The sequence below is a fragment of the Mytilus edulis genome, chromosome 6 (assembly GCF_963676685.1).
Source record: "Mytilus edulis chromosome 6, xbMytEdul2.2, whole genome shotgun sequence".
In the NCBI taxonomy this organism is placed as follows: Eukaryota; Metazoa; Mollusca; class Bivalvia; order Mytilida; family Mytilidae; genus Mytilus; species Mytilus edulis.
The window spans coordinates 76,972,842-76,999,340 of NC_092349.1; the positions used below are offsets into that span (position 1 = coordinate 76,972,842).

General features: G+C 32.3%; 1 protein-coding gene across 3 annotated transcripts; it reads right to left on the bottom strand.

Annotated features, from left to right (window-relative positions):
• Positions 1-6,070: 6,070 nt before the first annotated feature.
• Positions 6,071-23,373, bottom strand: LOC139528466 (structure-specific endonuclease subunit slx1-like). Of its 3 annotated transcripts, XM_071324450.1 has the most exons (9): positions 22,369-23,373; positions 22,030-22,099; positions 21,645-21,704; positions 20,462-20,576; positions 11,116-11,299; positions 10,035-10,086; positions 8,726-9,103; positions 8,080-8,283; positions 6,071-6,567 (listed from the first exon to the last, which is right to left on the bottom strand). In XM_071324450.1, exons 5-9 carry the CDS (start codon positions 11,286-11,288, stop codon positions 6,499-6,501), a joined length of 876 nt encoding a protein of 291 aa, XP_071180551.1. In that variant the 5' UTR covers positions 11,289-11,299; positions 20,462-20,576; positions 21,645-21,704; positions 22,030-22,099; positions 22,369-23,373; the 3' UTR covers positions 6,071-6,498. The 3 variants fall into 3 exon arrangements, with proteins under 3 accessions (XP_071180551.1, XP_071180552.1, XP_071180554.1); XM_071324451.1 differs by lacking the exons at positions 20,462-20,576; positions 21,645-21,704; positions 22,030-22,099; positions 22,369-23,373 and adding an exon at positions 12,961-13,143; XM_071324453.1 differs by lacking the exons at positions 20,462-20,576; positions 21,645-21,704; positions 22,030-22,099; positions 22,369-23,373 and adding an exon at positions 12,210-12,228.
• Between the last annotated feature and the right edge of the window lie 3,126 nt (positions 23,374-26,499).

Here is a 26,499-nt window from a genome sequence, read left to right on the forward strand (position 1 = left end):
TTACCATACCAAATAAAGGCAGTGGTATACCACTGTTCAACAGTCATAAATCGATTGAGAGAAAAAAAATCTGGGCTACAAACTAAACCAAGGAAAACACATCAACTATATAAAGAGGAAAACAAAGGCAAAACAGAAACACTGAAGTGCAACAAAAACAAACGACAACATACATAGAAACGAACTACCGGTATTGGATAATTGCTATATTCCTGACTTAGTATGGGACATTCTAAGAACAAATGGTGGGTTGGACACGGCTAGCCTGTTTCCCCTAAAGCCATTGATTCTAAGATCTACAAACTCTGACTGAACAAATTCAAAACAGTGTTAAGGAACTAACTTCCACAGGTCAATTAACTAAAGAGTATTGAATGAGTTCCTTGCTTGAAGGATTCTATTTGGGATCAGAGGAACCCAATGAGACAACAACCCAATAACAAACATAACAATAACACAACTAGAGGAAACATACAGTCTGGGACAAACATAACAATAACACAACTAGAGGAAACATACAGTCTGGGACAAACATAACAATAACACAACTAGAGGAAACATACAGTCTGGGACAAACAAAACAATAACACAACAAGAGGAAACATACAGTCTGGGACAAACATAACAATAACACAACTAGAGGAAACATACAGTCTGGGACAAACATAACAATAACACAACTAGAGGAAACATACAGTCTGGGACAAACATAACAATAACACAACTAGAGGAAACATACAGTCTGGGACAAACATAACAATAACACAACTAGAGGAAACATACAGTCTGGCACAATATTAGACATGTGTCAATACAACTAGAGGAAACATACAGTCTGGGACAATATAAGACATGTGTCAATACAACTAGAGGAAACATACAGTCTGGGACAATATTAGACATGTGTCAATACAACTAGAGGAAACATACAGTCTGGGACAATATTAGACATGTGTCAATACAACTAGAGTAAACATACAGTCTAGGACAATATTAGACATGTGTCAATACAACTAGAGGAAACATACAGTCTAGGACAATATTAGTCATGTGTCAATACAACTAGAGGAAACATACAGTCTAGGACAATATTAGACATGTGTCAATACAACTAGAGGAAACATACAGTCTAGGACAATATTAGTCATGTGTCAATACAACTAGAGGAAACATACAGTCTGGGACAATATTAGACATGTGTCAATACAACTAGAGGAAACATACAGTCTAGGACAATATTAGACATGTGTCAATACAACTAGAGGAAACATACAGTCTGGGACAATATTAGACATGTGTCAATACAACTAGAGGAAACATACAGTCTTAGACAATATTAGACATGTGTCAATACAACTAGAGGAAACATACAGTCTGGGACAATATTAGCCATGTGTCAATACAACGAGAGGAAACATACAGTCTGGGACAATATTAGACATGTGTCAATACAACTAGAGGAAACATACAGTCTGGGACAATATTAGACATGTGTCAATACAACTAGAGGAAACATACAGTCTAGGACAATATTAGACATGTGTCAATACAACTAGAGGAAACATACAGTCTGGGACAATATTAGACATGTGTCAATACAACTAGAGGAAACATACAGTCTGGGACAATATTAGACATGTGTCAATACAACTAAAGGAAACATACAGTCTGGGACAATATTAGACATGTGTCAATACAACTAGAGGAAACATACAGTCTAGGACAATATTAGACATGTGTCAATACAACTAGAGGAAACATACAGTCTGGGACAATATTAGACATGTGTCAATACAACTAGAGGAAACATACAGTCTGGGACAATATTAGACATGTGTCAATACAACTAGAGGAAACATACAGTCTGGGACAATATTAGACACGTGTCAATACAACTAGAGGAAACATACAGTCTGGGACAATATTAGACATGTGTCAATACAACTAGAGGAAACATACAGTCTAGGACAATATTAGACATGTGTCAATACAACTAGAGGAAACATACAGTCTGGGACAATATTAGACATGTGTCAATACAACTAGAGGAAACATACAGTCTTAGACAATATTAGACATGTGTCAATACAACTAGAGGAAACATACAGTCTGGGTCAATATTAGACATGTGTCAATACAACTAGAGGAAACATACAGTCTGGGACAATATTAGACATGTGTCAATACAACTAGAGGAAACATACAGTCTAGGTCAATATTAGACATGTGTCAATACAACTAAAGGAAACATACAGTCTGGGACAATATTAGCCATGTGTCAATACAACTAGAGTAAATATACAGTCTAGGACAATATTAGACATGTGTCAATACAACTAGAGGAAACATACAGTCTTAGACAATATTAGACATGTGTCAATACAACTAGAGGAAACATACAGTCAAGGACAATATTAGACATGTGTCAATACAACTAAAGGAAACATACAGTCTGGGACAATATTAGACATGTGTCAATACAACTAGAGGAAACATACAGTCTGGGACAATATTAGACATGTGTCATTACAACTAGAGGAAACATACAGTCTGGGACAATATTAGACATGTGTCAATACAACTAGAGGAAACATACAGTCTGGGACAATATTAGACATGTGTCAATACAACTAGAGAAAACATACAGTCTAGGACAATATTAGACATGTGTCAATACAACTAGAGGAAACATACAGTCTAGGACAATATTAGACATGTGTCATTACAACTAGAGGAAACATACAGTCTGGGACAATATTAGACATGTGTCAATACAACTAGAGGAAACATACAGTCTGGGACAATATTAGACATGTGTCAATACAACTAGAGGAAACATACAGTCTGGGACAATATTAGACATGTGTCAATACAACTAGAGGAAACATACAGTCTGGGACAATATTAGACATGTGTCAATACAACTAAAGGAAACATACAGTCTAGGACAATATTAGACATGTGTCAATACAACTAGAGGAAACATACAGTCTGGGACAATATTAGACATGTGTCAATACAACTAGAAGAAACATACAGTCTTGGACAATATTAGACATGTGTCAATACAACTAGAGGAAACATACAGTCTGGGACAATATTAGACATGTGTCAATACAACTAGAAGAAACATACAGTCTGGGACAATATTAGACATGTGTCAATACAACTAGAGGAAACATACAGTCTGGGACAATATTAGACATGTGTCAATACAACTAAAGGAAACATACAGTCTGGGACAATATTAGACATGTGCCAATACAACTAGAAGAAACATACAGTCTGGGACAATATTAGACATGTGTCAATACAACTAGAGGAAACATACAGTCTGGGACAATATTAGACATGTGTCAATACAACTAAAGGAAACATACAGTCTGGGACAATATTAGACATGTGCCAATACAACTAGAGGAAACATACAGTCTGGGACAATATTAGACATGTGTCAATACATCTAGAGGAAACATACAGTCTGGGACAATATTAGACATGTGTCAATACAACTAAAGGAAACATACAGTCTGGGACAATATTAGACATGTGCCAATACAACTAGAGGAAACATACAGTCTGGGACAATATTAGACATGTGTCAATACATCTAGAGGAAACATACAGTCTGGGACAATATTAGACATGTGTCAATACATCTAGAGGAAACATACAGTCTAGGACAATATTAGACATGTGTCAATACAACTAGAGGAAACATACAGTCTGGGACAATATTAGACATGTGTCAATACAACTAGAGGAAACATACAGTCTAGGACAATATTAGACATGTGTCAATACAACTAGAGGAAACATACAGTCTGGGACAATATTAGACATGTGTCAATACAACTAGAGGAAACATACAGTCTGGGACAATATTAGACATGTGTCGTTACAACTACAGGAAACATACAGTCAAGGACAATATTAGACATGTGTCAATACAACTAAAGGAAACATACAGTCTGGGACAATATTAGACATGTGTCAATACATCTAAAGGAAACATACAGTCTGGGACAATATTAGACATGTGTCAATACAACTAGAGGAAACATACAGTCTAGGACAATATTAGACATGTGTCAATACAACTAGAGGAAACATACAGTATAGGACAATATTAGACATGTGTCAATACAACTAGAGGAAACATACAGTCTAGGACAATATTAGTCATGTGTCAATACAACTAGAGGAAACATACAGTCTAGGACAATATTAGACATGTGTCAATACAACTAGAGGAAACATACAGTCTGAGACAATATTAGACATGTGTCAATACAACTAGAGGAAACATACAGTCTGGGACAATATTAGACATGTGTCAATACAACTAGAGGAAACATACAGTCTAGGACAATATTAGACATGTGTCAATACAACTAGAGGAAACATACAGTCTGAGACAATATTAGACATGTGTCAATACAACTAGAGGAAACATACAGTCTGGGACAATATTAGACATGTGTCAATACAACTAGAGGAAACATACAGTCTGGGACAATATTAGACATGTGTCAATACAACTAAAGGAAACATACAGTCTGGGACAATATTAGACATGTGTCAATACAACTAGAGGAAACATACAGTCTAGGACAATATTAGACATGTGTCAATACAACTAGAGGAAACATACAGTCTAGGACAATATTAGACATGTGTCAATACATCTAGAGGAAACATACAGTCTGGGACAATATTAGACATGTGTCAATACAACTAAAGGAAACATACAGTCTGGGACAATATTAGACATGTGTCAATACAACTAGAGGAAACATACAGTCTAGGACAATATTAGACATGTGTCATTACAACTAGAGGAAACATACAGTCTGGGACAATATTAGACATGTGTCAATACATCTAGAGGAAACATACAGTCTGGGACAATATTAGACATGTGTCAATACATCTAGAGGAAACATACAGTCTGGGACAATATTAGTCATGTGTCAATACAACTAGAGGAAACATACAGTCTGGGACAATATTAGACATGTGTCATTACAACTAGAGGAAACATACAGTCTGGGACAATATTAGACATGTGTCAATACAACTAGAGGAAACATACAGTCTGGGACAATATTAGACATGTGTCAATACAACTAGAGGAAACATACAGTCTGGGACAATATTAGTCATGTGTCATTACAACTAGAGGAAACATACAGTCTGGGACAATATTAGACATGTGTCAATACAACTAAAGGAAACATACAGTCTGGGACAATATTAGACATGTGTCGTTACAACTAGAGGAAACATACAGTCAAGGACAATATTAGACATGTGTCAATACAACTAGAGGAAACATACAGTCTGGGACAATATTAGGCATGTGCCAATACAACTAGAGGAAACATACAGTCTGGGACAATATTAGACATGTGTCAATACAACTAGAGGAAACATACAGTCTGGGACAATATTAGTCATGTGTCAATACAACTAGAGGAAACATACAGTCTGGGACAATATTAGACATGTGTCAATACAACTAGAGGAAACATACAGTCTGGGACAATATTAGTCATGTGTCAATACAACTAGAGGAAACATACAGTCTGGGACAATATTAGACATGTGTCATTACAACTAGAGGAAACATACAGTCTGAGACAATATTAGACATGTGTCAATACAACTAGAGGAAACATACAGTCTGGGACAATATTAGACATGTGTCAATACAACTAGAGGAAACATACAGTCTAGGACAATATTAGACATGTGTCAATACAACTAGAGGAAACATACAGTCTGGGACAATATTAGACATGTGTCATTACAACTAGAGGAAACATACAGTCTGGGACAATATTAGACATGTGTCAATACAACTAGAGGAAACATACAGTCTGAGACAATATTAGACATGTGTCAATACAATATGTAAAGCTCTAATACACCACATTATCTCTTACAAACTGAAAAATAAATATAACTGATTAAAAAGATAATTTGAGCCAGTTGAAATTCAGTCACCTGGCTTGTTGTAGCTGTCACATAATGTATGTTTATTCTCCAAATAAAGAAAGACTGAACATCATATTACTTCACTTTTAATACATCAAGAATAATCTAGAGTTCTTAAAATATAACATTTGTCTGTCAAGTCTTAATATATATCCATAAGACTTTTGAACACTAACTGTTGTTAAATGGATTTTTATTAATTTTATAATGTAAAACATGTTACTGCAAATATGTGGTTAAACCATATTGTCACAGCATATGTTGGTGTTTCAAATCTATCTAATATCCTTTGTAAAATATATTCTTATATGTCCTTAATTCTTTAATTCTAACATTGAAATGTTTTCATGTCGAACTTGAAGCAAAATCCATATATAATTCCTCACTTCTTTACTCACATATATCACAGTACCTTATAATGCACTGTTAAGGACTTTATTCCATTAAACTTCAATGATCTTAATCTTGTTAGGAACATGTGGCATGAATTTAAGGCAGTCATGTGACTTGAGTTTGTAGTTCATTGGCCCAATGATCTTCATGTTCTTCATCATCAGAGCTTCCACACTAAAAAAAAAGTCATTTGTCATCACCATTACAAATTGTCCTTAATCATTCTTACACTCATAATTACTTAACTAGCTAGTTCAAAATAAAATTAAGAATGGAAATGGAGAATGTGTCAAAGAGACAACTCGATTATATAAAATTGAGAAAGGAAATGGGGAATGTGTCAAAGCGACAACAACCCGACAATAGAGCAGACAACAACTGAAGGCCACCAATGGGTTTTCAATGTAGCGAGAAACTCCCGCACCAGTAAGTGTCCTTCAGCTGGCCCCTTAAAAATATGTATACTAGTACAGTGATAATGGACGTCATACTGAACCCCGAATTATACACAAGAAACTAAAATTAGAAATCATACAAGACCTGTTATATGTATGCATTTGTATTACATTTGACTTTCAAGACATTGACAACACAGCATTTGCCAAATTTATTTCTTTAGATTTCATTGCCTGTCATAGTATGTCGTTTGTTCAGATTACCCTGATAAAAATCTCTTGTTGGTTTGAAATGAATCACTCTGTCTATGAGACAATATTCTGATTTATGACCCTTTCCAGTAAAACCTCTGGAATTAACAGAGACATCTTGATGATTGATTGGTTGATGTTTGCTTTACATCTAGTGGCAAATATTTCTTGTATGATCAGGATGAAAACAGATTAGGCAGAAATGTTGTCTTGCAACAGGCCACCTTTTAACCCCTCAGAGAGTTTTTGCAAAGGTTCTAAACTTTTAAACTGCATGGCAGTCTGTCAACTGGAAACATCAATTTGACATCACTTTTCTGATGTGAAGTGGCTTCTAATTTATACATCCCAATTTTCAAACAGATGCCCAATTTAAGCAATTGTTTTACTGTTGTCCAGAAGAAGCCCAATAGATAATCCTATTTCTATATGCTAATAGGGTTGATAATTTCTAAGTGAATCATCAAACATAACCAGCATTAATTTTTGAGTGAATATCCATGTGTGTACTGTACATACAATAAATACATGAAAAGTAAATTACAACAAGCAAATTAAAGGCTCGTATGAGCTGGTCTCACTACATGGCAATTTCAAAATTTTGCTGTAATTGCTTGATCAGAAAGAAGGTTCTGTCCACATTAAAATACATTCCATGAAGGTTTATCAAAGTTTTTGATGTCATTGATGTCTAAAACAATAGATTCTAACTACAGCATGACACTTTTTGTTTTTTGTCTGAAACTTAATGTTGACAGTATGATGATGGCAGAATTAAGGATCACTATGTTAGCTTGTGAAAAATCATTTATAAATTGCAACCCACACACACAGGCACTTGTTTCAGAATTTTTTTCCCCTATATACATGTACCTGTTATATTAATGTATATAGGGGGGTCTGAGACAAGTGCCTGTGGCTACACACTAATTATCATAAATATTTTTAATAAATAAACATACATTTTCAACTGGATTCTTTAAAGAAAATATCCATTACCTTGAGACTTAAATTAGTTATTTGAGTCTTAATTTCTTACCTCTTCCAAATTCTGATAACATCCTGTCTTGAGCCTCACTAAATCACCCCACAACACAGCACCCTTACATTTGGGACAGGTACCATCAACTGGTAAAACTTCAGTCATTGTTCCTTTGTCTGACAGAAACTTATTGGCTAAACATAATGTATGGGATACCATCTGACATTTTGGATGAACACATTTCAATGTATGATCTTCTGCCTGAAAAATAGAAAGCATTCATTCATCTTCTATAGATGATTTGAATCCTTACTTGAGATCTTTTAACCATGTATTTTGACATCTGAAAGTATTTTACACCAAAATGCAATCATTGTGTTTGGATGTAGACCATTCAGCAGGATCAGATAAATTTCTTAACACATGAATTCTTGTAGAGCTATGTCAACATGTATTTATATTTTAAGGACTATTAATTTGGTTAATTTATTTACTGGTTGAAATATGACCATGATGACCATGCCAATGTACTGAGCCATAGAAGTTAGTAGAGGAAACAACAAACTTATACCTTGAATTATTAGAATATAAACAATTTTTTAAATGTCTTCTGCTGTTTCATGTTGTAGGGCTGCTTTCTCATGATTATAACTTATCCGAAATATTTTATTATGCATATCTGCTAAAAAAGTGTTCCATATACCTGAATTCTTTTATTACAAACACTACATCTTGGATACTTGTTACCACATTGTGAAAGATTAACTAAATCATCATCTACTGCTTCTTTTTCTGACTTGTCTCCCTTCTTACTCCTTCCTGTATCAGATCCAACCTTTTTGACCTTCACTAAACCATAAGCTATTGGCATATGAACTGGTGGTTTACTGTCAGGGGTAAAATCTGTAACATATTCCTGTTTTAACCATCTGATTGTTAGTGCAAGTCTATTCCAGGGTCCACTTCTTAACATTTCTGATACTACTCGGAACCGAAAAAGGAATGGGGTTTCCTTTTTCTTTTTTCCAGGAACATGTCGGAGTCTTCTTGATTTGTCAGGATGTTGCCAGGCCCATTCAAACTTGGAAAAGAAAATCTTAAATTATCACTTTGCAAGTGTGTGCCAATTCTTGGCAAAATAACTGTCAAATCTATAAATAATATGTACAGGAAACATTTGAAATCACACTCTTTGTTTTCTCATAAAGACTACCCAAGGATATAATGTTCATCCTTAAGGATATTAAACAAATATGTAACAAAAAGTAAAACTACAAAAATACAGAACTCTGAGGAAATTCAAAGTGGAAAGACCCTAATCAAATGGAAAAGTCAAAAGCTCAAACACATGAAAAGAATGGATAATAACTACAGGGGCGGATCCAGCCATTTTAAAAAGGAGGTTCCTAACCCAGGACAAAGGGGGGTTCCAACTACATGTCCCCATTCAAATGCATTTATCCTAAAAAAAAAAGGGAGGTTCACACACCCGGAACCCCCCCCCCCCCCCCCTGGATCCGCCACTCAACTATCATATTTTGAATCAAATGGGAACAAGAATGTGTCCATAGTACATGGATGCCCTATATGCACTATCATTTTCTATGTTCAGTTGACCATGTAAATGGGTTAAAAACTCTCAATTTGGCATTAAAATGAGAAAGATCATATCTTAAAATTGAGATGATTATATTTATATTTATATATGATTTATATCAACATTATTGTGTCAATTATCAAAATCATTGTAATAAATTACTTTGCTCTTCATGGGCCTTTTAAATGAAATAAAAGTATCTTATCTATCTAATCAAAGGGAACACATGTACTAAGTTTCAAGTTGATTGGACGTCAATTTTATTCAAAATTACCTTGACCAAAAACCTTAACCTGAAGCGGGACAGGCGAATAAACAAATGGACAAAGGAACGGATGCACAGACCAGAAAACATAATGCCCATAAATCATAAATGGGGCATAAAAATATAAAGTTCATCCATTTAAGTACTTACTCTTAGAGCAGATATTTCATTTGGAAAACCATGGATAATCAAAACCATTTCCCTACAAAATGAGAAAAAGATCTTTAATTATATTCAAAATAGAATGTCAAATTTTATGTGATAAGTGATTGATCATAAATGTAGATATAAATGAATGCATATATTTTTTATATTTTCAATACCAGTATATAACTTACAACCTAGTTTGTTTTGCACACATGATTATCCTTTCTGTGTCCTCTTTACTGTAAATGATATTTAAAAAAATGTTCTTTTAAATATATATATAAAATGGAAAAATTATGTAACACCAATACAGAAGATCCTAAAAATAAAACGAAAATTAAAAGCAAATAACCATAATTATGAGGTGCATATCCACAGATATACCTCAAGTTGTAAGTCTATCCAATGATTTTCCTTTCAGATGTAAATTTCAAGATTCTTGTGATGATATACCATTTCAGATTTATTTTGTTGTTGTGAAGTGGGGTTACAGTGTATGTCTCGTTAGTGTGCATACCTTACAATTTCTCTGGGTTACACACACCCTAGCTACAGAACAGTAGCGTAAAGGTCCTTATGATATTTTTTTATAATTTGCGTTCTGGAAATAATAAAAGAATAAAATAATTACCTAGAATCTATGTTTCCGCAGCTACCCACATCCCGCCTGTATTATGACTTTTATTGAGTTAAATCTTACCATGGACCTTACATTTAGTTCATCAATTGTATACCACTATGCCTCCATGTGTTTTGTATGCCCTTTCTATGTGCAGTGCCTGATCATGCTATGACTTACCATGTACCCCTTTAATGTGTTCTCCATGACCTTCTTACATGTAGTCCCTGATCCTGATATGACTAATATCATGGACCCCTTTCACTTGTTCTGCATGGCATCCCAGCATGCAGTTCTTATCCTGTAAATTGTAATTACATACATGTACAAAATATATCACTTACCGCTTTTATTTGTTTTCATTGCCCTTTCTAAGTGTTATGAATTACCATGAAACTCTGTCGTGTGTTCTCTATGACCCTACTGAATCAAAAGTATGTAGTCCATGATCATGTTATGACTTACCATGGACCTCTTCCATGTGTTCTCCATGCCCCTCCTGCATGCCGACCTTTATTGTGTTGTTGAATTCTCCTATTTGGATTAACTGTAAATCCTATGTATGTACGCCCTTTAAACTTTGGATTTACATTGTAAAGTAAATAAACTCCATAAAAGTTCTCAATTTCTTGCACCATCTTTGTATTTTCTGTAAAAAAAAAAACTAGAAATATTATACTAATTATCATACAAAAATATCAAACTCATTGTTTACAAATCCACAATATTCATTTAATTATTTATAATAATGAATTATAATATGACGTTCTTCTTTAGCTTTTGGTACAAAGCCATGTACTAATTCGAATAGAACATGGGCTGCACGTAATTGACGTCACAATTGAAATAACAACATCAGATGAATTTTGAACAACGCCAGCGATCAAAATTGACATTTTTGTTGGTGTTGCTAGCTAGGAAATTAAAAAAAACATTCTAAAAGTAAGTTTAAATGTTTCTGTTCTTTTTTTTATTGATTAACTGTTGATTTTTCTATAACGTTTTTGTTCATCAAATCAAAATGGCGACATTTCGAGCGTCTACTATACATTGTAGGTCCACTTCGAAGTACAAAAGTTCAAAATATTCCTATTAGAATCGAAATAATTCTATCATGCCATGCTCTATGCTCATTTTAACATGGGTAGGCATTATATTTGTAATCATTTAATACCCCGCTAACGCTCAGTATTAAGATATTAACAAATATAATGCCTACCCATGTTAAAATGAGCATAGAGCATGGCATGAAAGAATTATTTCTTAAATATATATTTCGTCCCATCCATATTTGTCATGTTTGTTGGACATTTGTGCAAGGAAACTTCAGAATTAAAGAAACTGTAAGACTTAGGTCATGTACATCATTCATGTAGGTTGTATAACCAACAATTTATTTGGACGGGTTGGATGAATTCAAGATTGTCCCTTTAGGAAAAAATCATTTTAAATTAACTTCAATTGGTCAATAAACATTTCATATTGTTTTCTGGGAATAAATATCATTACACTTGGACATGTATAAAACCTTATGCTATTTAAAAAAAAAAACAACTTACGTTTGCTACATTCAGAGATTTGACCTTTATGTAAGAGGCCTAACCCCTGTTTTAGGTTTCTGAAAAGACAAAATCAGCTTTTACTACATAACAAAGCCCCTAGACCAATGGGGTCTTCAGCAATGACACTGGGTACTAATGACCTTGACAACAGTCACAAGGTTAAAGGCCAAGGTCATCTCCAAGAAAGCAAATTAATGACATTCATATATTTCATCTGATCATGACATTGAGTTTATGTTGTAGATTCCTTTAAATGTTTAAGTTTGAACAGGTTTTGTTATTGAATCCCATAGCCATGATATCAGAGAGGTCAATGATGATAATGCCAATGAATAAATAAATGTTTTTATAGTTCAATGTCTTCTAATCTTTGCTAGACACAACCAGCATGGTCAGGGGTTTATATCCCTTGTTTACATATTTTGAGTCCTGGAATTTTGTCCTAGGCACTTGTTTCTATCCATAGGAAGATATAAAATAAACGTTTATTTATATACGTTTATATACAGTGGATCTTCAGGCACTTGTTTCTATCCATAGGAAGATATAAAATAAACGTTTATTTATATACGTTTATAAACAGTGGATCTTTCTATGGATAGAAACAAATGTCTGTGATTTTCGTTCTTATCGAGGATTTGTATAGTCTGAGACTACTATAACACATATATGTTATAGTAGTCTCAGGTATAGTACAAATCCTTGATTTAATTATCTATCTGGGTGATTTTTTACAGAATCCGTTTACCTCGGTTGATGATTTGGAAATTTTCGTGTCGATGTCAGATAGAAAGTAATATTTTGAAATCCTGTCCATATAATTATTAAGCATGCGAAGCCATTATCAATGATTATTGATCAGGTAAATATTTGTTAATATTTTTAAAATCTGCCGCACTGCATCCATTTTATAGTCATGTGACTCTTTTAAGGCTTGTCCAATAACCAATTAAAAATTCATCTAACAACCAAATTAATGTGTGACGAACTACATGTACTTATTTTAATATAGAAATACTAGTTTTTATGGGAAAATATCGGCTATTTAGAATTGAAGTTTTGTTTGGCAAGCAGAAATAATATTTTAATAGGGCAAATCATATAATAAATAATAATAAATAAGCTTTATTTAGGGAGCTACCATTTGATTTTTATGGGGGGGCTAGGATGAAATTTGGAAAAAAATAGGCAGAACAGGAGTTTTGAGAAAAAAAAATGCAGGATGTGACACTTGCAAAAAAAAAGTCAGGACGACAATTTAGGTTAAAAAAAGTCAGGATAAACTAAAAAAAAAAAAAAAGACAGAACCGATTAGAGTGAAAAATAAAAAGGCAGGACAGCTAAAAAAATGCAGGACAAAAGTTTTCATCCTTTTTTAGGCAAGCATTTTACTTACCAGAGCATTGTGCCATATTGAAGAAGGATGAACCTGAAATCAACCCGCTCCGCATACTTCTTTTTTCTTAGATTTGTGTTCCTCAGATGTTATACACTCAGTGTAATAATTTTTTAATCACGGTTTTTGTCTACTGAATATATAACACATTTTGTATGCATCGTACAGATTATTCAGTATCATAATGGAGACGAAAGGTAAGCTACTGAATTACAGAATTTGGAAAAAAAAGTTTGTTTCCAGTTTTTGGAGAAAAAAATAATTTGTTTTTGATTCTGAGAAAAAAAAAATTGTTTGTTTCACCCTCAGCTGCCACTATATGTAATGCTAAAATTGAAAGAAAAAAATTGTTTTCAACTTGTCGCGAAAAAAATAGATTGTTTTTCGCCACAGGCGAAAAAAAAAATTTGTCCAGAAAAAAAACCCATAGCCCCCCAGAAAATCAAATGGTTGCTGCCTAACCTTTCAATCATTCTGTATACCAAATACAGTTAACCTATTTTTGAATATCTTTTATAACTCTTTTTTACTTCTAAGAAATAATCCTAATAAAAACAAGAGTGCACATGTTGAAATGTCTCGCCTTCTTTAAATACCAATCATTGATAGTATGTTGATAGTCCTAAATATAAAGCTTTATTGTGACAACTAGCTGTCATATAAACTTAACATTAACCAAGAAAATTAAACATTGCAGACCAATGAACCATGAAATTGAGGTCAAGGTTAAATGAACCATGCCAGGCAGACATGTACAGCTAACGAATTCTTCCATACATACAACAAATAAAGTTGACCTATTGCTTATAAACACACCAATTAAAACACAAAAAACTAAACACTGAGCAATGAACTGTGAAAATTAGGTCAAGGTCAAATAAAACCTATGTGACTGACGTATAGATCAAAAAATATTTTCATACACCAAATATAGTTGACCTATTGCATATAGTATTAGAAAAAAAGACCAAAACACAAAAACTTAACTTTGACCACCGAACCATGAAAATAAGGTCAAGGTCATATGACACCTGCACGCTAGACATGTACACCTTACAATCATTCCATACGACAAATATAGTAGACCTATTGCATACAATATAAGTAAAACAGACCAAAACACAAAAACTTAACTATAACCACTGAACCATGAAAATGAGGTCAAGGTCAGATGACACCTGCCAGTTGGACATGTACACCTTATAGTCCTCCAATATACCGAATGTACAAGACCTATTGCTTATAGTATCTAAGATATGGACTTGCATGACCACCAAAACTAAACCTTTTTCACTGATCCATGAAATGAGGTCGAGGTCAAGTGAAAACTGTATGACGGGCATGTGGACCTTGCAAGGTACGCACATACCAAATATAGTTATCCTATTACTAATAATAAGTGAGAATTTAACATTACAAAACATCTTAACTTTTTTTTCAAGTAGTCACTGAACCATGAAAATGAGGTCAAGGACATTGGACATGTGACTGACAGAAACTTCGTAACATGAGGCATCTATATACAAAGTATGAAGCATCCAGGTCTTCAACCTTCTAAAATATAAAGCTTTTAAGAAGTTAGCTAACACCGCTGCCGCCACCAGATCACTATCCCTATGTCGAGCTATCTGTGACAAGTCGCAGGCTCGACAAAAAAAAACTATGGACTAAAATATCCATGAAAATAAGGTCAAGGTCAAATGAACCTTGTTAGACAGACGTATGAACCTTACAATTATTCTATTCATTGAATAAACATAATGAATTACTTATAGTTTCATGTGAGAGAAACAAAATGTGACCTTAACCCAAAACTGAACATTAATCACTGAACCATGACTTTGTAATGCTGGGCGATCTCTCATGATTGTAATGATGGACAGCTGTTAAAAGTCCTGTGGCAATTAAATGCATATTCAGGACAGGTACATGAATATTTAATCCTGCTTTGTGCAATCCACAAGAAGAGCAGCTGCAAATACCAATTTTTGAGTCCTTTAGGTTTTATTTAACATGCCAGAGTTCCAATTTGAGGCGAACACATTAATACAAGACCACTGATGTTGTATAAGACTCCTTAGTTGTAAATGTCTGTCATTTGGTTTAATTGTCTCATTAGGCATCGCACTTCTTTTTTTATATGTATACCTAGCAATAAATCCATATACAGGTCCGAGACCACATGCAATTATTTCGTAGTGCATTTCTTTTAGAACATAAATGAAAATTAAAAAAATCCCACCTGCGCTTTCTCAATTTAATTTTTACAGTGTCTTGTACTATTATATCAAAATTATAGAAAACTTTATCGGCTCTAACTCAAAATATGGACAATTTTATGTCTAGGGCGTCTTGAAATCTTTACAGCTTCCGAAGTGCTAATTTTTAACCTTTTTCAGCTGGACCAAATCACTACTTTCCTTTAAAATTCTGGACCCAATTTTTTTACAGTGCAATTTCACCCCCCTACTGGCAATTTGAGGCATAACACATGGAGAAATAACTTTGGAAGGGGTATAAAAAACATTGGCAAGTAAGCCACTGTCAACACTAGGGACTATATTCGTGAACACAAAAAAATCAAGGGACGACAATTGTGGTCAATTATTTGTACCAAATATAGTTGTCCATATCACACATAAAAATGGGATAACTATTCAAATAAAAGAAAATCAAGGGACAACAATTGTGGTCAATTATTTGTACCAAATATAGTTGTCCATATCACACATAAAAATGGGATAACTATTCAAATAAAAGAAAATCAAGGGACGACAATTGTGGTCAATTATTTGTACCAAATAGTTGTCCATATCACACATAAAAATGGGATAACTATTCAAATAAAAGAAAATCAAGGGACGACAATTGTGGTCAATTATTTGTACCAAATAGTTGTCCATATCACACATAAAAATGGGATAACTATTCAAATAAAAGAAAATCAAGGGACGACAATTGTGGTCAATTATTTGTACCAAATATAGTTGTCCATATCACACATAAAAATGGGATAACTATTCAAATAAAAGAAAATCAAGGGACGACAATTGTGGTCAATTATTTGTACCAAATATAGTTGTCCATATCACACATAAAAATGGGATAACTATTCAAATAAAAGAAAATCAAGGGACGACAATTGTGGTCAATTATTTGTACCAAATAGTTGTCCATATCACACATAAAAATGGGATAACTATTCAAATAAAAGAAAATCAAGGGACGACAATTGTGGTCAATTATTTGTACCAAATATAGTTGTCCATATCACACATAAAAATGGGATAACTATTCAAATAAAAGAAAATCAAGGGACGACAATTGTGGTCAATTATTTGTACCAAATATAGTTGTCCATATCACACATAAAAATGGGATAACTATTCAAATAAAAGAAAATCAAGGGACAACAATTGTGGTCAATTATTTGTACCAAATATAGTTGTCCATATCACACATAAAAATGGGATAACTATTCAAATAAAAGAAAATCAAGGGACGACAATTGTGGTCAATTATTTGTACCAAATAGTTGTCCATATCACACATAAAAATGGGATAACTATTCAAATAAAAGAAAATCAAGGGACGACAATTGTGGTCAATTATTTGTACCAAATATAGTTGTCCATATCACACATAAAAATGGGATAACTATTCAAATAAAAGAAAATCAAGGGACGACAATTGTGGTCAATTATTTGTACCAAATATAGTTGTCCATATCACACATAAAAATGGGATAACTATTCAAATAAAAGAAAATCAAGGGACGACAATTGTGGTCAATTATTTGTACCAAATAGTTGTCCATATCACACATAAAAATGGGATAACTATTCAAATAAAAGAAAATCAAGGGACGACAATTGTGGTCAATTATTTGTACCAAATATAGTTGTCCATATCACACATAAAAATGGGATAACTATTCAAATAAAAGAAAATCAAGGGACGACAATTGTGGTCAATTATTTGTACCAAATATAGTTGTCCATATCACACATAAAAATGGGATAACTATTCAAATAAAAGAAAATCAAGGGACGACAATTGTGGTCAATTATTTGTACCAAATAGTTGTCCATATCACACATAAAAATGGGATAACTATTCAAATAAAAGAAAATCAAGGGACGACAATTGTGGTCAATTATTTGTACCAAATATAGTTGTCCATATCACACATAAAAATGGGATAACTATTCAAATAAAAGAAAATCAAGGGACGACAATTGTGGTCAATTATTTGTACCAAATATAGTTGTCCATATCACACATAAAATTTGGGATAACTATTCAAATAAAAGAAAATCAAGGGACGACAATTGTGGTCAATTATTTGTACCAAATAGTTGTCCATATCACACATAAAAATGGGATAACTATTCAAATAAAAGAAAATCAAGGGACGACAATTGTGGTCAATTATTTGTACCAAATATAGTTGTCCATATCACACATAAAAATGGGATAACTATTCAAATATAAGAAAATCAAGGGACGACAATTGTGGTCAATTATTTGTACCAAATATAGTTGTCCATATCACACATAAAAATGGGATAACTATTCAAATAAAAAGACCATTTGCCATCTTCATACAAGTATGAAGCTATCCAGCACCTTTAAAGTTTGGACAATAAAGTTTTAAAAAAGACAACCCTGTTAAGTTATATATATCCCTAAGTTCTGCTGATGATACACTGCCAAGCCAATGATGATGATAGACGCCAAGTGATGGAAATATAATTAAATATAAACTAGATATCATTGAGATGGGAGCCATCTCTGTGGGCCCCGCTGTGAATAATGTGCATTAAAAAATTGTATCTTTACCATAGGACATGGGTTTGTCAACTGAAATCAAAGTTTTTGACCTTGACCTTTGACCTAGGAAGTTGTAAATAAATTATGACACACCCTTTGGTGTTGGTTTATAAACATGTCAAGTATAAACTTTGAAATGATAACGGTTCTCAAGATATAGAGCGGACACGATCTTTCCCATAGGACATGGGGTTGTCAACTGAAACCAAAGTTTTTTACCTTGACCTTTGACCTAGGAAGTTGTACATAAATTATGACATACCCTCTGATATTGGTTTATATACATTTCGGGTATAAACTTCAAAATGATAACGGTTCTCAAGATATAGAGCGGACACAATCTTTACCATAGGACATGGGGTTGTCAACTGAAACCAAAGTTTTTGACCTTGAACTTTGCCCTAGGCAGTCGTTCATAAATTATAACACACCCTCTGGTGTTGGTTCATAAACATGTCAAGTATAAACTTTGAAATCATAACGGTTCTCAAGATATAGAGCCGACACGATCTTCACCACAGGACACAGGGTTGTCAACTGAAACCAAAGTTTTTTACCTTGACCTTTGACATAGGAAGTTGCACATACATCATGACATGCATTCTGGTGGTGGTTAATAAACATGTAAAGTATAAAGTATGAAATCATAATGGTTCTCTAGATATGGAGTGGACACGAATTTCAAAGTGTTACGGACGGACGGACAGACTGATCACTATAGGGTACCCGCCTAAAGGTGGGACCCTAATAAATATAATTAAATATAAATAAATATAATTAAATATAAATAAATATAATTAAAGCATCTGCATGTGTCATACCCTCGACCACAGAAACCTCTTCCCCCTTTACTTGTCATCCAGATACAATTAAGATAAGATGATTTTCCAAATAAATTTTAATTACCAATTATTATGATCCTGCATGATACAAAATAACCAAATGAAACCAAACACAATCTGCTTATTTTAAGATGTGTGTAAATATCAAACAAACAGTTACTTGTGATATGCTTTTGATCACGGTTGTAAATTATCTTTAAATAAAAAGGAGGAAAAGGATCTGCATCATGGGTTTGGTATCAGTAGCAAAATATTACAATAATGCAAAATATTAATGACAGTACTGAGGATGCTATCTATTTTCCTGGTTGTTTTTATTATTGGGGGAAATAATCCTAATGTAATTTTTTAGTCTATATAATTACGTATAAAAGTTTATGAATTAAAAAAAAATCATGTAAATTTTTTGATACATGTAATAAATTTTGTAATTATTTAGTGACTATTCTTTGTTTAATATATAAACTTAAGGCTTTCTAGTCCTCAACTTATAAATAAATAATAAAATTCCATATAAAAAAAGAATCCTCAGTTTGTCTCAACTTTTAAAAATGACATTCAAAAACAATATAATTCTTATACAAAGTAAAACTGTGGTAAAAGCTATAATATAAAAATATTAAAACATGCATGTACAAATTATTTTTTGAGAATTACTCAACTCTTCCCATTGCAGAGGCGGTTAAGAGGGATCCCCCCCCCCCTTTGTGGGAAAAAAATTGTTGATTATAAAGGGAATCACTTGGGCTGGCCTGGTCCCCTCTTAGGCAGTCAGTGGAGTAAAACCAAACCCAAAACCCAAACATTTTTATTTGGGGTCAAAAACTTAGTAGTTAAAATATTTAACAGGGTACTAGTTTCATATTCTCTTTTCATAGTGTTTGGCCATCAAAATCCTACTATTTTGAATTGTAACCGACAAAATTCATTTCACAAAGCACTTGTAAGGCTACATAACTTAAAATATATATGTAAACCTATGTACGTCTTGTGGGTACTTTGAGAAACCATATGGCATACCTTTGGGACCCCCCAAATAACAATAATTTCAGTTTAATTTTTCATCAATCACAAAACAATAATTGAATGCAAGTAATATAAATTAAAAAAAATTCTATAATTTGAATTTCAATACAGCAATTAAAATACAATTTGTTAAAAAACCTCATTCTGCTTACAAGACTATACTGTCTACAGATTGTTCCAATAGATATATTAACAGTTCATCCGATTGTTTGCAGGATTATTGTCTGAGGATTTTACCATACAAGGCAGCAACTGTTACACTTTCAACTGAAAAGCAATAAAGTTAAGTTTCAATTATTTTATCAAAATAATCTTAAGGGTATATAATAAAATTCAATTTAAAAAAAAAACATATCAATGAATGTGAAAACTCTTCTTATTGTTGCTACTTCATTTTACTGAAATTTGTCTATACACAAAAATAATTTTTCCAAACTTTACAATTATGAGACTTGACATCAAATACCTGAGCAATTATTGGAAATATTTAACACAGTGAATGCAGAAGCTGCTGGTAAGTTCACTTAATAAAAAGTAAAATTTAATGAATATTTTGTTATTTGTTGTTTTATTGACCCTTACTGATCAAGATCCAAACAAAATTTTCTCCATGATAAAAAAGTAGGAATAAATTCTTTTGAAATTTGTAATGAAAATATGAATGACTGAATGTAAAGCAGTTATCATACATGATCATCTTTTTTTATGATAGCTAGGTTTTACTTGATATCAGATTATCTCCCCTTCACATCTGTCCCAAGACCACAATTAATGACCCCACTTTTCGTTGTCCATGAATATAGTGTATTTTTTCTTTATTTTTTTTCTTTCCCTTTCTCATACATTTTCTGGGGTGGAAATGAAAGAAGAGAGCTGAAATAAACTTTTGGATGTTTTATTTTCACTGATTTTGATGAGGAAAGAGTGATTCCGCCAGGTACAAAAAGGTAGTATTTACACTTTTCGGAACATCTCTTGACTTGCCTATAGGGGTATGGATGTGTATTGGCCAAATTTGTATGATGTAAACTATTTTTGGACTTGAACTGTACATAATTTGCACACACCAAAAATTAGACAAAAAGAATAGGCCATTTTTTTTTAAATGCTACAAAACGTTATAAAGAACTGATAGAGGAATTGTAGTCTCAGCCTAATCTTGTTCAGGGCACTGGGAGACAAATCAGTAAACATTAGATACACTTCTAAAGTAAAGGTACAACATTTTACATTGACATATATTTAGGATAGATATATAGATATCTAGGGGCATTTAAAATTAGATACATGTATAATAAATAAATTTAAATTGTTTGTTGATTAATAAATTCTCACCTTAAAACAGCTCTAATAACTCCCCAAGCAAGTAACCCCAAGGAAACTTGTAATGCTAACCTGTAAAACAAAGTTCAAGGTCAGTTATTCTCAACTTTCAAAAAACATGTACATCATAATAATTTTTTAAAAGTTCTCAGATAACAAACAAAATTCTGCAAGAAAATAATTGGTATTCAAAATCAAACTAATGGTTATGTTTTTTGCCCTTTGTAAGTTTTTTTTTTATCTCTCCAACACGTTCCCGATTTACATTTTCAATTTTATTAAGTTAGCAAAAAATAAACTTGTATTTCATTATATTGTATAGTATTTCAAGCCTTCAAAAAATTTATTGATATCAAATACTATTAAAATTATTAAAAATAAAAGCTTTAATACCTACCAACATGTTAACAATATCAGATATCCATGTCTTACTCCCAACACCAGGAAAACATTGTAATTTCAACAACCTGAAATAAAAAAAAATATTTAAAAGATAAAATTAAGAAGAGAAACATAATTATGCCTTGTATCATTTCTTATGAATTTGTTATATAATATCTTCAAAATATTGACCTGATACATAAGGTAGGAAACATTTTCATTAAATACAAGTTATAAAAAAATGTTATGAAATGATGCAGATATCTTCAATATCACACAAAAACCCTTAATAAATAAAAAGTTTTAAAAGTCTATAATAATATTATTATAAATTTTGTGGAACATTTCAACTCACCACAGATTTTTCCTGGTAAAGCCTCAGACTTGGTTGAAGATATAGTTGACCATCTTCCTTAGAGCTTCTATCATAATCTGCCAAGGAGGTCCATGTCCTCATTATCTTATTGTCCATTTGCTTTCAAAAATAACATTACACATGTATAAAAAAAAAATATATCAGATGCACTTAACAAAATCAGTTTTTTTGAAAATTTCCCCTCATCAATTGTAGTTACCCGCTGTTTCTCAAACCCTCCAAATCTATTATCTATAGAGCTCTGCTTACATATTTTTTTTTATTTACAGAGCTCTAAATAATAGTCATTTTAGCTAGTATACATCTGATAATTAAAGAAAATGTGTACAAAAGTGAATATTTAAATAAAAAAAATTATATTCCCTATAAACACTTAGGGAACTTAAAGTATGAGGAATATAACAAGGGAATTACCTCCCCTTACCTTGAAAATATGACCCAGTTAAGACGCCACATTCTTCCTATATTTAACATGTTTAACAATAATACAAAATATAGTATAATTAAAATGAAAAAATAATACAGTATGTAAAAACTACAACACATTTCAAAAACTAATTCAGTACTTTTAACTTTTACCTAAGGGCCGTAGTGGCAGTGGTCTAAGAAGTATTATTGTATCTCTAGCATGTCAAAATGAGGTTGAGAATTCAAACCCAACCTGTGGTAGGTGTATTGACTCAAAGCTTAATTGACTAGAATTGACAGTTCCCTGGGAGAAAAGTTGGTGGGTATCTACTATTACTTTTAACTTTTTCAATCCATAAAAAATGGCCATCAAGATATTACAAATTGGGCTGAAAGTGGCATTATACACCAAAATTCAATCAATCAATCTTGTTTCACCAATATGTTCCTTTACTCTGCTTCTTGTGAAATAATTGTAATTTGTTTAACTAAAAGCACTGCAAAAAAATAACAAAAAGTTGTAAAAATATCTAACAATTCAGGAAACTCAAAAAACACAATACATTTTGTTTTTCTTTTTTTTTTTTTTTTTAGATTCTCCATTCTGAACTGACTGGAAGCCTTTGGACTAGACAGACCATTATTAAGTTTACAAGTAAAATTGGTCCGTTTCATTTCATTTTCAAGGTAAAAATGAAATACAGTTACAGGGGGTGGGGAATAACGAAGAAGATCTAAATTATGAAACAGTCTCCATAAGCACGATAAGAAAAGTAAGAGTAATTTTGAAATTTTAAATACAAGCTTCCAATCTAGTTGAAAATGGAGAATCTTTACACATTTTTTTTTTGTGTAAAAAATTACATTTTTTGAAACATATACAAAAAATTTCTGAATAATATTCTTCACTGTTATATCACATAATCAATGTATGCGTCAGCCAGAGTTTCCTGTAAAAGAAATAAACATCCTTAAACAAATGATCAAACTTATATAAAAATTTAAACATCTGATACAATTATTAGTAAATAAGGACGAAAAAGTAATCAATGTGTGTCTTGATTAATTTTCTTTTATTCTTTTTTATGAATCATTGCGTTGGTTTTCGTGTTTAAAATTGTTTCACATTTTGTCATATTCAGGGCCTCTTATTCATTTACTTTAAAACTGGTTCTGTAAATTCACAAATTATGCAAGCATCTATTCTTGTGATTTTTTAATAAATGGACAAAAATGTAATATTAATTATACCGATTTCAGAAAAATCTACCTTCAAAGTTATGCATCAGAGATTAGAATGATGAATATGAGTACCTATTGTGATATTCAACCAGTTGTTTTATTAAAATTCATAACGATTTTGCTCGTCGCTGAATGTCTAACGATGACTGTAATTTGCTTCACTTATTGAAAGTTGTGTAGTTGGCAATCTTATAACCTTTCTTTATTCTTATATACCTTTATGATTTGTAACCAAGAAATCCACAGTCTATAACTAGGAGACTGATATGAGGATTCGGTCACAACTAAATGTTAAACCTAAATAACCATGCACCATAAACTAGCAGTAATACACAGAAGATTAATTCCACTTAGTATATAATTTATTTCCAAGACTGGAACTTGTCACCAAGCCTGTGACTTCCAAACTTATATCTTTTACAATATAGTACAATATATATATATGAGAATTAAACAATAAGCTAAGATCAATTATTACATAATGTGTTGACAAATATAAACAAGTTATTATCCAGATAAAGAAAGATAAATAATTAATACAACTCTTTTAGCAATGGCTCTAATTTAAGAAGGATAAAGGATTAAGCCCTGAGGCATTATTGTCACTTTGATTGTAAAATGTCCATTATCAATTAGATATATATTAACTTATTGTCCAAGTAGAATATATAATATAAAACATAATTAATGATAAATTCTTTGAGTCTCAACATTAACATTAAAAACCTAAACACATTTGAAAGTCATTTTAACTCTGTCATACATTTCTCCCTGTCCGACTAAAACATTTCCACATGTTTTTGAATAACACCTTAAATCTTAAGATGTATTTTTGGAAACACGAGATTTGCGTTTTGAATTCTTTGAACTTCTTTTGGTTGAATGTTTTTTATTTTGGTTTTGAATCAATTTGTCAACAATATCCATTGGAGACATACGTGTCTCTGTATTAAGTCTAGTTTCTTGTTTCTCGATGGTTGAATTTGCACATTGAACTGATGTCAGATGTTCCATTTTACTTTTTAGAGTCCTATTTTCATCCTCAAGTTTTGAAACTAATTTTAGATGAGTGTCACTTTGTTCTTCCAGCATTTTGTCCACATCTTTGTTCGTAATAAAATATGTTTCCTCACCGTCAGAATCAAACATTGTATTTTCTTCTTCGAACTCTTTATATTCCTCTAGTTCCTCTGATAGTTCACTGTTCTTTTTTATAAGTTCTTCCAGTATTTGATTTGTTTCAGCTTCTGACTCTTTGTTTTGGTTTACAGTTATTGAGAGTTTTTCATTTTCCTGCTTTAAATCTGATGTTTGGTCAATGAATTTGGTAATTATTTGCCGAGCTTGAATTATTTCATTTACTAGTTTTTCTAATTGAGACTGTAATTTATTCACATGATTTTGCTGGTCAATTTGATTATCCTTGTATTTCTGCTTAACATTTTTCAGTTCTGTTTTAATCACACATGTTACATCCAAATATTTTCCAAAATTTGCATCCTTTAAGTTCGAAAATGGTAGTTCACGACATGTTTTCTTGTTCTGAATGTATGTGTCCATTCTCTTCTTGTCTCTTTGAATTTGCCTATTGCTTTTTTGCTTTGAATTCAATGCATTAAGTTCCAATTTTGGTTTATCACTAGTTTTGCACATCCTTGCATAATGTCCTATTTTCTTACACTTATAGCAACTCCTAGCTAATGAATAACATAATATATATAAATGTTTATTTCCACATCTTCCACATGTTGGCATTGTTGGTAGCTGGCAAGGAAAATAGTTCCATTGTCTCCACTGTGGTTGGAATGAGTAGTTCATATTGTCATTAAACAAAGTTTCTCTTCTTGGGGGGTAACTCGCTGTGCTGCTGAGGTTGCCGGAAAAGGCGGTCCTCGACCATGTGTAACCAAGAAATCCACAGTCTATAACTAGGAGACTGATATGAGGATTCGGTCACAACTAAATGTTAAACCTAAATAACCATGCACCATAAACTAGCAGTAATACACAGAAGATTAATTCCACTTAGTATATAATTTATTTCCAAGACTGGAACTTGTCACCAAGCCTGTGACTTCCAAACTTATATCTTTTACAATATAGTACAATATATATATATGAGAATTAAACAATAAGCTAAGATCAATTATTACATAATGTGTTGACAAATATAAACAAGTTATTATCCAGATAAAGAAAGATAAATAATTAATACAACTCTTTTAGCAATGGCTCTAATTTAAGAAGGATAAAGGATTAAGCCCTGAGGCATTATTGTCACTTTGATTGTAAAATGTCCATTATCAATTAGATATATATTAACTTATTGTCCAAGTAGAATATATAATATAAAACATAATTAATGATAAATTCTTTGAGTCTCAACATTAACATTAAAAACCTAAACACATTTGAAAGTCATTTTAACTCTGTCATAAAGTAATGTTATTTTGTAAGAAG